This window comes from Mustelus asterias, chromosome 5 (genome assembly GCF_964213995.1).
Source record: "Mustelus asterias chromosome 5, sMusAst1.hap1.1, whole genome shotgun sequence".
NCBI classification, from domain to species: Eukaryota; Metazoa; Chordata; class Chondrichthyes; order Carcharhiniformes; family Triakidae; genus Mustelus; species Mustelus asterias.
The window spans coordinates 114781482-114795774 of record NC_135805.1 but is presented as its reverse complement, the minus strand read 5'-3'; the positions used below and the strand labels follow the sequence as shown (position 1 = coordinate 114795774).

The window sequence follows — 14293 nt, the reverse complement described above, 5'->3', positions numbered from 1 at the left end:
TGATCTTATCTTCATCCTGTTCGGATATCCTGAGAGCTGCTAACTGTACTCAACCTATTTTCGAAATGACTGTTGTGGAAATGATCAAGATTAAGCCTGAGTTACTATAGCAACCTCTTCCCCCTCCCCAGCACACAGGCTATCAAAACAAGTTTTATGGATGAACTCTGGTCTGAGCACTTTTACTGCAAAAAAAATCTGCTCAGCTGCAAGGTCAGTACAAATTGTTCAGACTTTCATGCTTGGGTTAGTTAATGCAAATTCTCAGATTTCAAGACCCACGTTGACCACCACAAAAAAGGTGCACGCGTTTTTACTATTGCCCACTTTCAAAGTAGGTAAGCAGTTGAATATAGTTTGCCACAGCACTGCCACTTAAACTTTTTTTAAAAAGAGATCCCCTTTTGTTTGGTCAAACTCTAAAGCAATGAAAAAAGCCCTGGGGATGCCATGAAAACAAACAAGCCAGTAAATACCCCCCCCCACCCCCCACCCCCCACCCCACCAAATAAAACACCTACACCCCACCCTTCCGCCTTTAATAGTTATTGAGGTGGTGGCAGTTGCTAAGACTTTTTAACGCTCCCCTCCCCCTAGGTTGTTGAATGTGGCAGACACACAGGTAAGGGGGAGGAATATTTTTTGGTTGCAAGCGTTAGCCTTTTGATCTTTTCCGTCTTATGAGGCTGGGGAAAGCAAACTATCCCTTGGCGATTGGTCAGATTAATCCTCCTGAGCTCTGTCATCGGTTAATCATGTGAACAGATTAGAACGGGGGCTCTGCTGGACAAGCTCCAGTTTCTCAGCTGGGTTTGTGTTGCTGTTCTCCTGCAGTGTTCAGGAGTTTGAACTCGATGTAGCCTCCGGCGTTTGAGGGGGGTAGAGAGAGCGAGAGGGAGGATAGAGAATTAAATAAAGAAGCAAACGGAGCCAATATTCAACACTGTACTTTTCCGTCCAAATAAGCAGACTGGAGAATGTGGAAAATTAAGCATAAAGGACTAAAAGATTCTGACTCGGAGGATGACAAGCCGCAGGAAGTGTCGAAGGTAAAAGAGTATTTTCCCCTTTAATTCCAAACAGATTTTTTGTTCTTTTAGGAGCTGCGAGAGGAATGTTTTGCTGCATTCTCTCTCTCTCGCACACACACACACGACTCCAAGCCCGTTATGTCTATCTAAAAAACGGTGTATGTTCTGTAAAGTGCCTGTTAACTTCACACAGCCTGGCCTTCCGCCCAAGTAGGTTTAATTTATTTTTTGTTGTTGCTGTTGCAATGAAGAATTGTGTATGTGGAGGAAAGGGAAATTTGATTTTTTTTGTGTTTTTTTTAAATAAAGGCGAATTGAGCTCCCTGCCATTTGGACTCACTCAGCCCGGGATCTCTTCCATGTCCGCACTCCCGGGACCAGCTACTCTGGTCTGCCGGGGACGGGGTTGCTGGTGAAGGAGGCTTGTGCTATAATGCTCAAATGCATCTCCTAGCGAGCCGGCCGAAGAATGGGAGAGTGTGCCCGTGGAAGTCACTGCAGGTTACATTGTTCTCTCTCCCAGACTGGGATGGGAAGTACAGCTGCTAACAAGGGTAGGAATAAAATTGAAGTGGGTAGGAATTGGAGAAACGTTTTCCTTTCTTTTAAATGAATGTCACTGTATAATCTTAGGGTTTTAAATGCTTGGGGATCAGGGCATTTGTATGATCTTTCAGTTACCATACAGATAATGATCTCGCCTCTGTATTTTTACCCAAATTGACCCCAAATAAAGTCCATCCATATAAAACAAAGATTTGATTTGATACATTTAGCACTACTGTATACCACACTGCCTTTTATGGTCTGACTTCAGAGGATTTTTAGTTCTCATGAGATTGCATTGCCTTCTATCTGCACAGTAACATATTTGGAATGTCTGTTTCATGACTTTTTTTCAGAGCAAGGACCCATTGCTTCCAGAAGAGACTACAAGTTCTGTCTCTCAGCTTGCTACGAAGGTAGGAGCCTGTTTTCACTCAGATTCCCTTGTCTACTTTGATGGATTGGCTTTGAAATTTTCCACGTACTCGTTTTAAAACACTCCTTGCAACTGGAGCCAAATTTTTATTCGTGCTAAACACTTTTTTTTTGTTATTTTGATTAAACTGCTGTGTTAGCCCAGCATAAACAGTAAGGAGGATAGATGGATCATTGCATCAATGCTGCATTCGTTCAGTAAAAATGTGCTGTTAGGAGATGAGAACAATGTTCTAAATTAGTAATGACTGGAGCAATATTATAAATTAGTAATAGAATAGATCAAGTGTAGCCCACAGATGCACTGCTAAAAATCCTTTATGCATTTTTCACATTATCATTTGTAGTTATACAAGAATTGATTGCTTGCTACTTTACATTGATTATCTTGCATGTATGTCACTGTCCACATTTTGTGACCATTCTGACTGGGGGCAATTACTTTCTGGTTGAAGATAGTAGGATATGTCAAGTCCAGAGGAAATGTTGATTTATCTTTTCATTCGAGCATGATGTAGAGAACTTCCTGATGGTTCTACACTTGTAAATTTGCACACAGTTAGTTGGGAAAGTATAGCATGGTCAAAAACATACAGATTTGCTACCTGATGCACCAATGAGTTTTTTTAAAATTAAGTACACTTTTTAGTTCATTATAATCCCTAATTTTTAGGGAGTGAGCGTCGTCTCCGATAAGTGAAGAATGTTAGGAGTTCTGCCCTATGATCTCCTCTAGGAGCTGAGAATTTGCTAAAATGTACTTCTCTTGTTGGCCCTTCCTCTAGTGGACTGGCACTGTTATGATTTTTGATGCCAACTCTTTGGGGGTGGATGTTGCTGATTGTGTTCTCATTGACGTATTACTCCATTCGCATCATTTGAGATGGACTTTGGACTATTCATGGGCAGACTTAAGAGATTCCCTGCCACTGTTCCACTGCAGAAGTGTGACTGTATTAGTTCGTGTGCTGTGGATTCTGGTCCTTAAAAATGAATTGAGACTCGAAAGTGACTCCTTGGCTTACAATCACCCTTGATTGTATGTAAACTGGATTCAAATTTAACTCCAATTGTGAAGGTTCAAGATGAAAAAGCATTCTGCACTCGCACTGCCTGTACCAGTGTCTAGCTGGCTGCTTTGTTAACTTGGTGAATACTTGGCTATGTTTGTTTAACCAGTTTTGGAATCATAGAATGATACAGCACAGAAGGAAGCCATTTGGTTCATTCACGCTTGTATATGATGCTCTTTTAAAAGAGCAATCCAAGGTCCTAGCTCTTTGCTCTTTCTCATAAGTGTGCTCCTTTTTAAAAAATGTTTATCCAACTTTTTGAAAAGTTGTTATTGAATCTGTTTCCATTACCCTTTTGAGCAGTGGGTTCCATATTCAAGGTAATGTGAAACATCCTTCCTCACATTGCCTCTGGTTCATTTAAGTTGTCCACACAGACTTTTTGCAATTGGGCAGTTTTTTTCTTATTTACTCTGCCAAAATGCCTCAAGATTTTGAGCACCTCATACAAATCTTCCCTTGACCTTTTTTGCTCTGAGAACAACCCCAGTTCTCTGATCATTATATGTAATTGAAACATTTTTTCCATGGTGCCATTAACCTCCTCTGCACCCTGCTATAGTCTTGGCACATTCCTAGAATGTGGCACCCAGAATTGGATATAATGCTTGATCTGGGTCTTAACCCATGTGTTATAAAGACTTGGCCTAACTTATTTACTTTTTTTATACTGTTACAGTATAGTACAATACTGGCACCTACCTGTTGAAAGATTGCCACATATGTTCTGTCCCAAAAAGCAGGAAAATTCCACTGCTGCTAATTACACCTCAGCAGACTTGCTCTTAATCATCAGCAAAATGATGATAGAAGGCATTATCAAGAATACTATTAAGCAATACATGCTCATCAATAACTGCTCACCGATGCTCAGTTTGGGGTCTGTCAGGGCCACTTGGTTCCAGATCAGGTCCAAGAGCATAGACATGAATTCCAGCAGTGAGGGGAGAGTGACTGCCCTTCATGTCAAGGCAGCATTTGACTGAGTGTGGAGCCCGTGCAAAACTAAAGTCAATGAGAATTGGGGAAAAACACTTCACTGGCTGGAGTGGTACCTAAGACTAAGGAAAATGGTTGTAGTTGTTAGAGGTCATCCAGCCAAAGAACATCACTGCAGTAGTTCCTCCATATAGTGTTCTAAACCCAACTATCTTCAACTTCATCAATGACCTTTCCTCATTGCAAGGTCAGAAGTAGGAATATTAATTGATTACACAAATGTTCAGTTCCACTCACAGTTGCTTAGATAATGAAACACTTCATGCTCACACACAACAAGGCCTGGATGATTTGAGTAGACAAGTGACCAAGAGAATCTAGCTACTTCCCCCGACAGTCAATGGAATTACCATCACTGAATTCTTCACGGTCAGCATCTTCGTGGACACCAATGATCAGAAACTGAACTGGGTCAGCCATGTAAATTCAGTGGCTATAAAAGCAGGACAAAACGTTGGATGTTTTGCAGTGAGTAACTCGCCTCCTGACTCCCCTAACTCTATCCACTGTCAAAAGGTACAAATCAGGAGTATGATGGAACACATTTGCCTTGAGTGGAATTCCAACAACACTGCAGAAGCTTGACACCATTCCAGACAAAATCGTCTGCTTGATTTGGTATCCCTTCCACCACTGAAGCTGTGGTGTTGTACCCTCTTCAAAATGTACCCCATGGTCCAAACTCCTCTATGTCTAACTAATAGAACGTGGGTGTATTTGTATAACATGGCCTGCAGTGGTTTAAGAAGGCAGCTCACCACTCCCTTCTCCAGGGTAATTTAGGGTGACTAGTGATGTCCATATCATATGAAACAGAAGAATGTAGAAAATCGATGGAGGACTAGACCATTCGGCCCTTTGAACCTGCTCTTCCATTCATAATCATGTTTGATCATCCAACTCAGTAACCTGTTCCCGCTCCCTCTCCCCCCCCGCCCCATATCCTTTGATTCCATTAGCCCCAAGAGCTATCACTAACTCCTTCTTGAAAATGTACAATGTTATGGGGCGGCACGGTAGCACAGTGGTTAGCACTGCTGCTTCACAGCTCCAGGGTCCCGGGTTCGATTCCCAGCTCGGGTCACTGTCTGTGTGGAGTTTGCACATTCTCCTCGTGTCTGCGTGGGTTTCCTCCAGATGCTCCGGTTTCCTCCCATAGTCCAAAGATGTGCGGGTTAGGTTGATTGGCCAGGTTAAAAATTGCCCCTTAGACTCCTGAGATGCGTAGGTTAGAGGGATTAGCGGGTAAAATATGTGGGGGTAGGGCCTGGGTGGGATTGTGGTCGGTGCAGACTCGATGGGCCGAAAGGCCTCCTTCTGCACTGTAGGGATTCTATGATTCTATGGCCTTAACAGCTTTCTATAGCAGAGAATTCCACAGATTCATCACTCTCTTCATGGAGAAATTTCTCCTCCTCTCAGCCCTAAATATCCTCCAACTGTGACCCTGGATCTGGATGAATAATAAAAGTCTCTCTGCCTCTATTACTAAATGATGTGGTGATGCCGGCGTTGGACTGGGGTAAACACAGTAAGAGATCTCTCAACACCAGGTTAAAGTCCAACAGGTTTATTTGGTAGCAAACGCCACTTGCTTTTGGAGCGCTGCCTCTTCGTCAGGTGAGTGGGAGATCTGTTCACAAACAGGGCATACAAAGACACAAACTCAATTTACAGAATAATGATTGGAATGCGAGTCTTTACAGCAATCAAGTCTTAAAGTTACAGACAATGTGAGTGGAGAGAGCGTTAAGCACAGGTTAAAGAGATGTGTATTGTCTCCAGACAGGACAGTTAGTGAGATTTTGCAAGTCGTGGGGGTTACAGACAGTGTGACATGAACCCAAGATCCCGGTTGAGGCCGTCCTCATGTGTGGAACTTGGCTATCAATCTCTGCTCAGCGACTCTGCGCTGTCGTGTGTCGTGAAGGCGGCCTTGGAGAACGCTTACCTGAAGATCAGAGGCCGAATGCTCGTGGCCGTTGAAGTGTTCCCCAACAGGAAGAGAACACTCTTGCCTGGTGATTGTCGAGAGGTGTTCATTCATCCGTTGTCATAGCGTCTGCATGGTTTCCCCAATGTACCATGCCTCGGGACATCCTTTCCTGCAGCGTATCAGGATGACAATGTTGGCCAAGTTGCAAGAGTAGGTATCGTGTACCTGGTGGATGGTGTTCTCACGTGAGATGATGGCATCCGTATCAATGATCCGGCACATCTTGCAGAGGTTGCTGTGGCAGGGTTGTGTGGTGTCGTGGCCACTGTTCTCCTGAAGGCTGGGTAGTTTGCTGCGGACGCTGGTCTGTTTGAGGTTGTGCAGTTGTTTGAAGGCAAGAAGTGGGCATGTAGGGATGGCCTTGGTGAGATGTTCATTTTCATCAATGATGTTGAAGGATCTGGAGGAGATGTCGTAGCTTCTCTGCTCCGGGAAAGTACTGGACAACGAAGGGTACTCTGTCCACCGTGTCCCGTGTTTGTCTTCTGAGGAGGTCGGTGCGGTTTTTTGCTGTGGCACATCGGAACTGTTGATCGATGAGTTGAGCGCCATATCCTGTTCCTATGAAGGCATCTTTCAGCGTCTGGAGGTGTCTGTTACGATCCTCCTCCATCTGAGCAAATCCTGTGTATACGGAGGGCTTATCCGTAAGGGATGGCTTCTTTAACGTGTTTAGGCCAAGCCCACGGATAACCTCATGATGCTCCACTTCTCCAGCTTCCACCCTAAACACGTTAAAGAAGCCATCCCCTACGGGCAAGCCCTCCGAATACACAGGATCTGCTCGGATGAGGAGGATCGCAACAGACACCTCCAGACACTGAAAGATGCCCTCATAAGAACAGGATATGGCGCTCGACTCATCGATCGACAGTTCCGACGTGCCACAGCAAAAAATCGCACCGACCTCCTCAGAAGACAAACACGGGACATGGTGGACGGAGTACCCTTCGTCGTCCAGTACTTCCCCGGAGCGGAGAAGCTACGACATCTCCTCCAGAGCCTTCAACATGTCATTGATGAAAATGAACATCTCACCAAGGCCATCCCCACACCCCCACTTCTTGCCTTCAAACAACTGCACAACCTCAAACAGACCATTGTCCGCAGCAAACTACCCAGCCTTCAGGGGAACAGTGACCACGACACCACACAACCCTGCCACAGCAACCTCTGCAAGACGAGCCGGATCATCGACACGGATGCCATCATCTCACGTGAGAACACCATCTGCCAGGTACACGGTACATACTCTTGCAACTCGGCCAACATTGTCATCCTGATATGCTGCAGGAAAGGATGTTCTGAGGCATGGTACATTGGGGAAACCATGCAGAAGCTACGACAACGGATGAATGAACACTACTCGGCAATCACCAGGCAAGACTGTTCTCTTCCTGTTGGGGAACACTTCAGCGGCCACGGGTATTCGGCCTCTGATCTTCAGGTAAGCGGCCTTCATGACACACGACAACGCAGAGTCGCTGAGCAGAGGCTGATAGCCAAGTTCCGCACATATGAGGACGGCCTCAACCGGGATCTTGGGTTCATGGCACACTATCTGTAAATCCCACGACTTGCCTGGACTTGCAAAATCCCACTAACTGTCCTGTCTGGAGACGATACACATCTCTTTAACCTGTGCTTAATGCTCTCTGCACTCACATTTGTCTGTACCTTTAAGACTTGATTAGCTGTAAAGACTCTCACTCCAATCATTATTCTGTAAATTGAGTTTGTGTCTTTATATGCCCTGTTTGTGAACAGAATTCCCACTCACCTGATGAAGGAGCAGCGCTCTGAAAGCTTGTGGCTTGTGCTACCAAATAAACCTGTTGGACTTTAACCTGGTGTTGTGAGACTTCTTACTCTATTACTAAAGCCCTGGATCCCATGTGCTTTAATAAAGTGACCTTCTCAACTTGCCCTGCTATCTTCAAAAGTTTTGTGTTCATGCATCCAAGCGGGTGTAGAAACATAGCACCATTTTGTTTATATTACCGCTCAGTCTTTCTACCAAAATAAATCACTTCACACATCTGTGTTCAATTGAATCTGTCCTGTGTTTTTCCCATTTCACCAACTACGTCCTCCTGATGTCTGTTACTATCCTCTTTGCAGTTCTCTACCTTGCTGAATCATGTGCCATCTGCTAGCTTTGAAGGATTCCCCTATTTTACCCAAGTTCAGGTCATTGATATACTTCAGAAAGAACACTACTTGATATCAAAATCTATCACTTGTATAACTCTAATGCCGCTCACCACCCACAAAATTGTTTAGCTGCATGTAACATCAGGAACTGACCCCGGAGCATAGAGGATTTATATTGATCTCTTTCTTGTATCCTGATTGTAGAATTTTGAAGGTCTAACCCTGTTGGGATATTTTTCCCTCTGCTCTGTAACAAAATCACAAATGTGATCGAGGCTTTCAAATAGGAGTGTAGAGAACAAGGGCAAAGAACTTCTACAAAGTCTGTGCAGGCACTGTTTTGGTCATAGTTTGAGCAGTTTTGAAATCCCATTATAGTAAAGATACAGACAATAGAGTCACCAAGATGATAATAGGGATGGAAAAAACATTAGCCCCCTCTGCTTCAGTGGGAGTAATAACTAATGAGATGGAATATAGAAATTTAAAACTATGGTTATGGTTGTGAATGGAGAAAGACCAATTTCATTCCTGTAATCTTTGGTGGGAATATAAAACAGGTTACTGAGGATTGTGCAATGTGGGTTGCCTTTCGCTAGCAGCCAATTTGCACTAATAATGACTAGTTTGATCCGTTATTTTACACTTAATCACTTAACTGCTTAATTAATGTATATTTTAAGATAAGAAATATTTCTCTGCACAGTAGAGTTGGATGCATTGCCACAGGGAATATTTGAGGCAAAGACCATTGAACATTTTGGAACAAATTGAATACATACATGAAACAGAAGCAAGGCTATGGAGGTGGAGTTGGATTGTTGGTTTAGTTTTGGATTGTGTGAGCAAAGCGTCTGGCATCATGGTGAGGCCAAATGACTTCCTTCTATGTGCTAAAACTGTATGGGTTAATATAAAAAAGCGCACATGGAACTTTTACCCCTTGTGATTTTTGGCTAACTTTATTAAATAGGTCTTCTGTTGTTATCATATATATGATAGTGATCACTCGAGCATTCAATTGTGGCCTGATGGTTTTCACAATCACACCTGCACAAGACCAGACACGGACAACACATTTCGAAACCAGTGCTGCTTTTGACAACATTCATGGAGAATAGGATTTTCAATTTTTAGTACATTCTGAATGATTTTCATTGTCATTTTAATTAAGTCATCTTCATCTGTTCTATGATATGCTTCTAAAAACATTGTTATGTAACAATTTTCATACAAAAAATAAATCGTCAATGATTGCATAATTAAGCTTCCCTCCAATAGCTTCCGCCACTAGCAGTATAGTGCTGGGGGTCTGAGGATCGCTGATTCTCTTACACGTGCTCTTATCTCTATACAGGTGTGGTCCTTCAGCCAATAAGCTATCTCTTTGCCTTCAGCCTATGTAATGGTGCATACTTTCCAGGACCCACTAAAAATCGGGGCTTGATTGCCTCCACGGAAAAATGCTACTTATGGCTTATGCCGTAACTCAATGGGAGTAGTCTGTTAGCTGGTGGGTAAGATTGGGGATCATGCCAGACTCAGAAAATGTCTAACTTGAACTAAATGTAAGAATGCAGGGCAGGTGAGCTATATGGTTTTGCCCAGAATTACGTGGTTTAATATTGAGTGGTTTCTTTTTCATTGTTATGGGATGCAGTTTAGGGATTTAGTGCAAAATAAACTGAAATACTAATAGAATAAGTAGAGTACAATTCTGATTTGATGCAAATCCGTTCGGATGTGGGTTGATGTGGCTGCCATTGACTCATCTCACATTAAGGTGCACCTCGGATTGGCTGACCATGGAACAGCGGTGATTAGTCGTGATGAGGAAGTTGTTTCCTACCAACCCCATTATCAGTAAGAAGCCTGTTAGGAGGAAATCAACATGGACCAATAGGTGAGGAAGAAACAGGCCATTGGAAGTTGGGATAGTATCATCTTAGTGTCATCTTGAGATATCCCTGAACCTTTCAGGCAGTTCAGTCTGCAAGAATCTGGGAGTGAGGGAGCAGGAGACCGAGGCAACCAGTCTCTCTTGTTCACCATTCAGAATATAGGTATGAGTATGTGTTCGAATTGAAGAGACCAACTTTGAAAATTTGGCCAAAGCTAGGATTTGCCTAGCTTTGGCCAGAGAGTCAAATCTCTGTTGTAACCCTCGAGCTTAGCGATTAGAAGCTTTCCAGTGGGAAATAGAAAAAAACAAAGCAAGGCATTGAGAGCTGAGAATAGCTTTGGACTACATGTTCACTTGAGGGACAGGGAAAAGTATGACCATGGAGGGAAGTTTTCTATCATTATAAAAGTTTTAAGTGCAATATATTTTCTGTAGTTTGGAATACGTTGCCTTCTGGAATCATGTTTAGTCAATGTTGATTTTAGTTTGTTACGGTAACAATCTTAAACATTGAAATCTTGTCATGTGATCCTGCCAGTCAGTTACTGGAATTCGAATATCTTTCTAAAGGTTATTAATCACTACAGCGATAACATCCTGCTTCCTCCAGGTTTTACTGGTGGATTTGGCATGATGTGGGCTTGCTTTTGGCAATATTGGATCTCTTCTCACTGGGCTGGCTAGGTTCAAATTGAGGCTATGGAGTGATGCAGATGCAATTTGCAGCATCTCTAACACCTTTTGTATTTGAGACCAATTAATTCAACACAAGTGAATGGATTTGGTGGATGGTTAACCAAATAACTAAATCGGCAGCATGATGAATTAAAATGCATCTCCTTAAACTCCACCGCACCAAAGTAAACAGAATCTCAAAGAAAACCTAAAACACCAAAACCAAATGTTATTGAAGAGGTTGATAAAATGGCTCAGTTCCCGTGGTGCCCACTGAGCATGGAAGATCTCAGCGGTGCTGGCAGACACTGTGATCCCTTTTCAGGGACATCTGGCAGCAAATCTAACCCTTCAGGGAATGCAGCCTAGAACAACTTGCATTTATGGTCCACTGTCTCCCAAAAGCCACATGAGACACACACACATCTTGGGAGTCCATGAACCAACACAGCCTATGGTTGTATGGGACTCCTCCATGCAACACCCTCCACCCCAGATCCCCAATGGTAAGTAGGATGACTGCCATGTAGAGAGCCCTCCATTGGGAACCTCTGCTGCTGGACGGCAACAAAGCATGCCAGGATGTGTCCAGACAGTGGGTTACTTGATGGATGTGTGCATACACGTGTATGTGTCCATCAATAGGGTAGAATAATAATGTTCCCTTTAATTGGTGTGCTGACATTGCAGGAGTGGGATGAATGTGTTTTTAGTTTTGTGACTCATTTATTTTTAAATAATATAATGCATCCTCCTCATTCCTCCAGATGAGTACTTTACTTAAAATCAATAATGCACCAACCACTATACCACATTTCTGGATGTGGCCGGTTGCCTGTTGCTGCTATCTCTGCACTAACATCTGCCAGTGGAGTTCAGTCAGGTTGTGGGTGGGGTGAGGGAGTTGTTGGGTTTGGCTGAAGGCTACCAAGATGGAGGAACTGACAGCAGAAGGATTTGTGAACGTAAGGAGTGACGACATTTGAAAACCTTTTTTTTTTTAAAAGTGAAGATTGTTTTAACATTAAAATGGCTAACACCGTTGGAACCAAAATATGTGGCTCTCCTCTGGTATTTAAAACTGATAGCTGAGACCAAGGGCAATCTTCAGTTCAGGGTGGATAAGGTGAATTGGTGTAATTAGTCCCCCATTTTATGGACATCGATTCTGTGTACTTGGAAAACTGGATAGGGCTGGGAAGGTGATAATGTCAAGGGCCTGGAAACAGTACACAATTTTGGAAAGTAGGCAATAGAGTGGCTGTGAAAAACTGGTTATCTTGGAACTGCTGACAGCCTAGCCCTTTGTGACCACCAGCAGCAGAGTGTAGTATCTGCTGGTAGGGGGAGGGAGGTATGGGGGCTGTGAGGCAATAATTGACAGAGGCTTTTCTGGGATTGAAGGCTTGGATACGGGGGCTGTATTTCCTTTCCGCCCCTGCAATGTTGAGTTGGGACTGACTGATGCAGCACAACGCATCAGTGAAGGAAAATGAGGTATGGAGGGCTTACTCCAAATAGAAAGCCTTGGACAATATTCCAATTTAAAATTTTCTTCAACATTGACAGGTGGTTGTGCCCACCAAAATCTTAGCCACAGTATCCATCAAGCGCCAGTATTGATTCTCCCCCTCCTGCCCTGACACCTCTGCCCCTCCTCTCGGAGTGAATACTGCTGTTAAAAGAAGTGTTTGGGGTTGCTGGGCAGCTCTCCTCAGAGGAGGAGATGAAAGTTGTTGAGATGTTGGATTTGATGTGACGCAAATATTATTTTCCTCTTTTTGGGCACCTTCTTGAGCATTCTGTACATAATGCAGCGTTGTTTCACTGGGAATCTCCCTTTGAAGAGGACAGTAAGTTGATCCAGAAGGAATGCCAGGAAAGCCTCTCTTGTATTGATCGTTATAATGCAGGAATTATGCTGATCCTGCAGGTCTTTTTCATCAAAGACACGACATTACCTGTGAAAGCTGCTGCAGCCCTTTGCCTTTATGCCACAGGGTTATGTTAAAGATAACACAGTAATGTCAGCAAATCAGCTATAAACTACCATACTTAAGAAATTTTGGAAGGTGGACGCATTATACATTCTTGAAACAGCAGTATCATCAAGGGAGCACATACTTGTCAAAGCCGCAGTACTGGGCTTGGCTCAGTTTGGTCAGTTTCCAGCATAAAAATTGTCTGAATAGCACCAAGTGGTTCATTGAAACTAAGAGATACATGTCATACTGCAACTCCCAATTTCTCAGGAGATCAGAAGCGATCACCCTCTCTGCTCTACCACCCGACCGATCTTTTGTGCCTGTTATAGTTTCAATGCCAGAATGCTTAACTGTTGCTGGGTCCCCTTTTGGGAAGTCTGTGCAGCAAAACCATAATGCAGGTAATTAGGAGGGAGGCAATTTAACACAAATGGCTGGAAGATTACGAGTGACACAGTGGTTAGCACTGCTGCCTCACAGCTCCAGGGACCCAGGTTTGATTCCTGGCTTGGGTCATTCTGTAGAGTTTGCACGTTCTCGCCGTGTCCGCGTGGGTTAACTCCTGGGTGCTCCGGTTTCCTCCCACAGTCCAAAGATGAGTGGGTTAGGTTGACTGGCCATGACACATTGTCCCTTAGTATCAGGGAGACTAGCTCGGGTAAATGCATGGGGTTATGGGGCTAGGGCCTTGGTGGGGTTGGGGTTTTTTTTGCAGCCTCGATGGGCCGAATGGCCTCCTTCTGCATTGTATGATTCTATTCGCAGGCCGAAGTGCCAGGCCTCCCCCTTTTATCATCCTCCTTTCCCAAGAGATGAACTCTCAAACAGAGGGTGCAACTAAAGGTGGGATCCTGCCCTCCCCTTTAAATTTAACCAGAGATGGGCAAATGGAATCAGAACATGATGCCACTAGTTCCAGTGCACTTTTTGTGCCAACACTGCCACATAGGAAAATGTAGCCCTGCATGCGTCTGTTCTCCTCATCTTGTAGATGACATTGCCAACGTTTGATGCACATCTTCAGTCATTAAAATAAAATGGGAATAACATTTTCTCTTTGCCAGTGCTCCAGAAAGGGGAAGCTGCAGCAAGTTGAAAGATGGGTCGAAGGGCCTCTTTCTGCGCTGTTTTAACGCTACGAACACAGATGTGCACTCTTCTGAACCTGACCCCTTCTGTGTTCTTGCTTGTGGCCATGATGTGGTAAATGTAGGAAGGAGACCAGTATCAAGGTCCTGCTTTTTTTTTACAGAACATTCATTGTCAAAGTGAACATGATTGAAAGAGCTTAGTAACTGAATAAATGGTCAAATGTAAATAATGACTGAGCTCAAAGCAAATGAACGCCAAATGGTAGAATGCTGGGAGATGTGCCAAAGAATTTGACAGATACATCCATGATGTGCCAGGAATATAGTCCATTAAAGCTAAACATGATTCCGTCCAGGTAGAAAAAAACCCCAAAAACTGTTAAAGTATTGACACGTCTGGAAAAA

The 14293-nt window shown here is 43.6% G+C and overlaps 1 protein-coding gene across 1 annotated transcript in view; it reads left to right on the top strand.

Annotated features, from left to right (window-relative positions):
- The first annotated feature begins 764 nt into the window (after positions 1 to 764).
- LOC144493767 (testis development-related protein) overlaps positions 765 to 14293 on the top strand; it is a 64495-nt gene continuing 50966 nt past the window's right edge. Inside the window, exons 1-2 of the mRNA XM_078213226.1 lie at positions 765 to 1049; positions 1934 to 1993. Coding sequence (XP_078069352.1) covers positions 978 to 1049; positions 1934 to 1993 — 132 coding nt within the window. The 5' untranslated portion in view covers positions 765 to 977. The remainder of the gene's footprint in view (positions 1050 to 1933; positions 1994 to 14293) is intronic.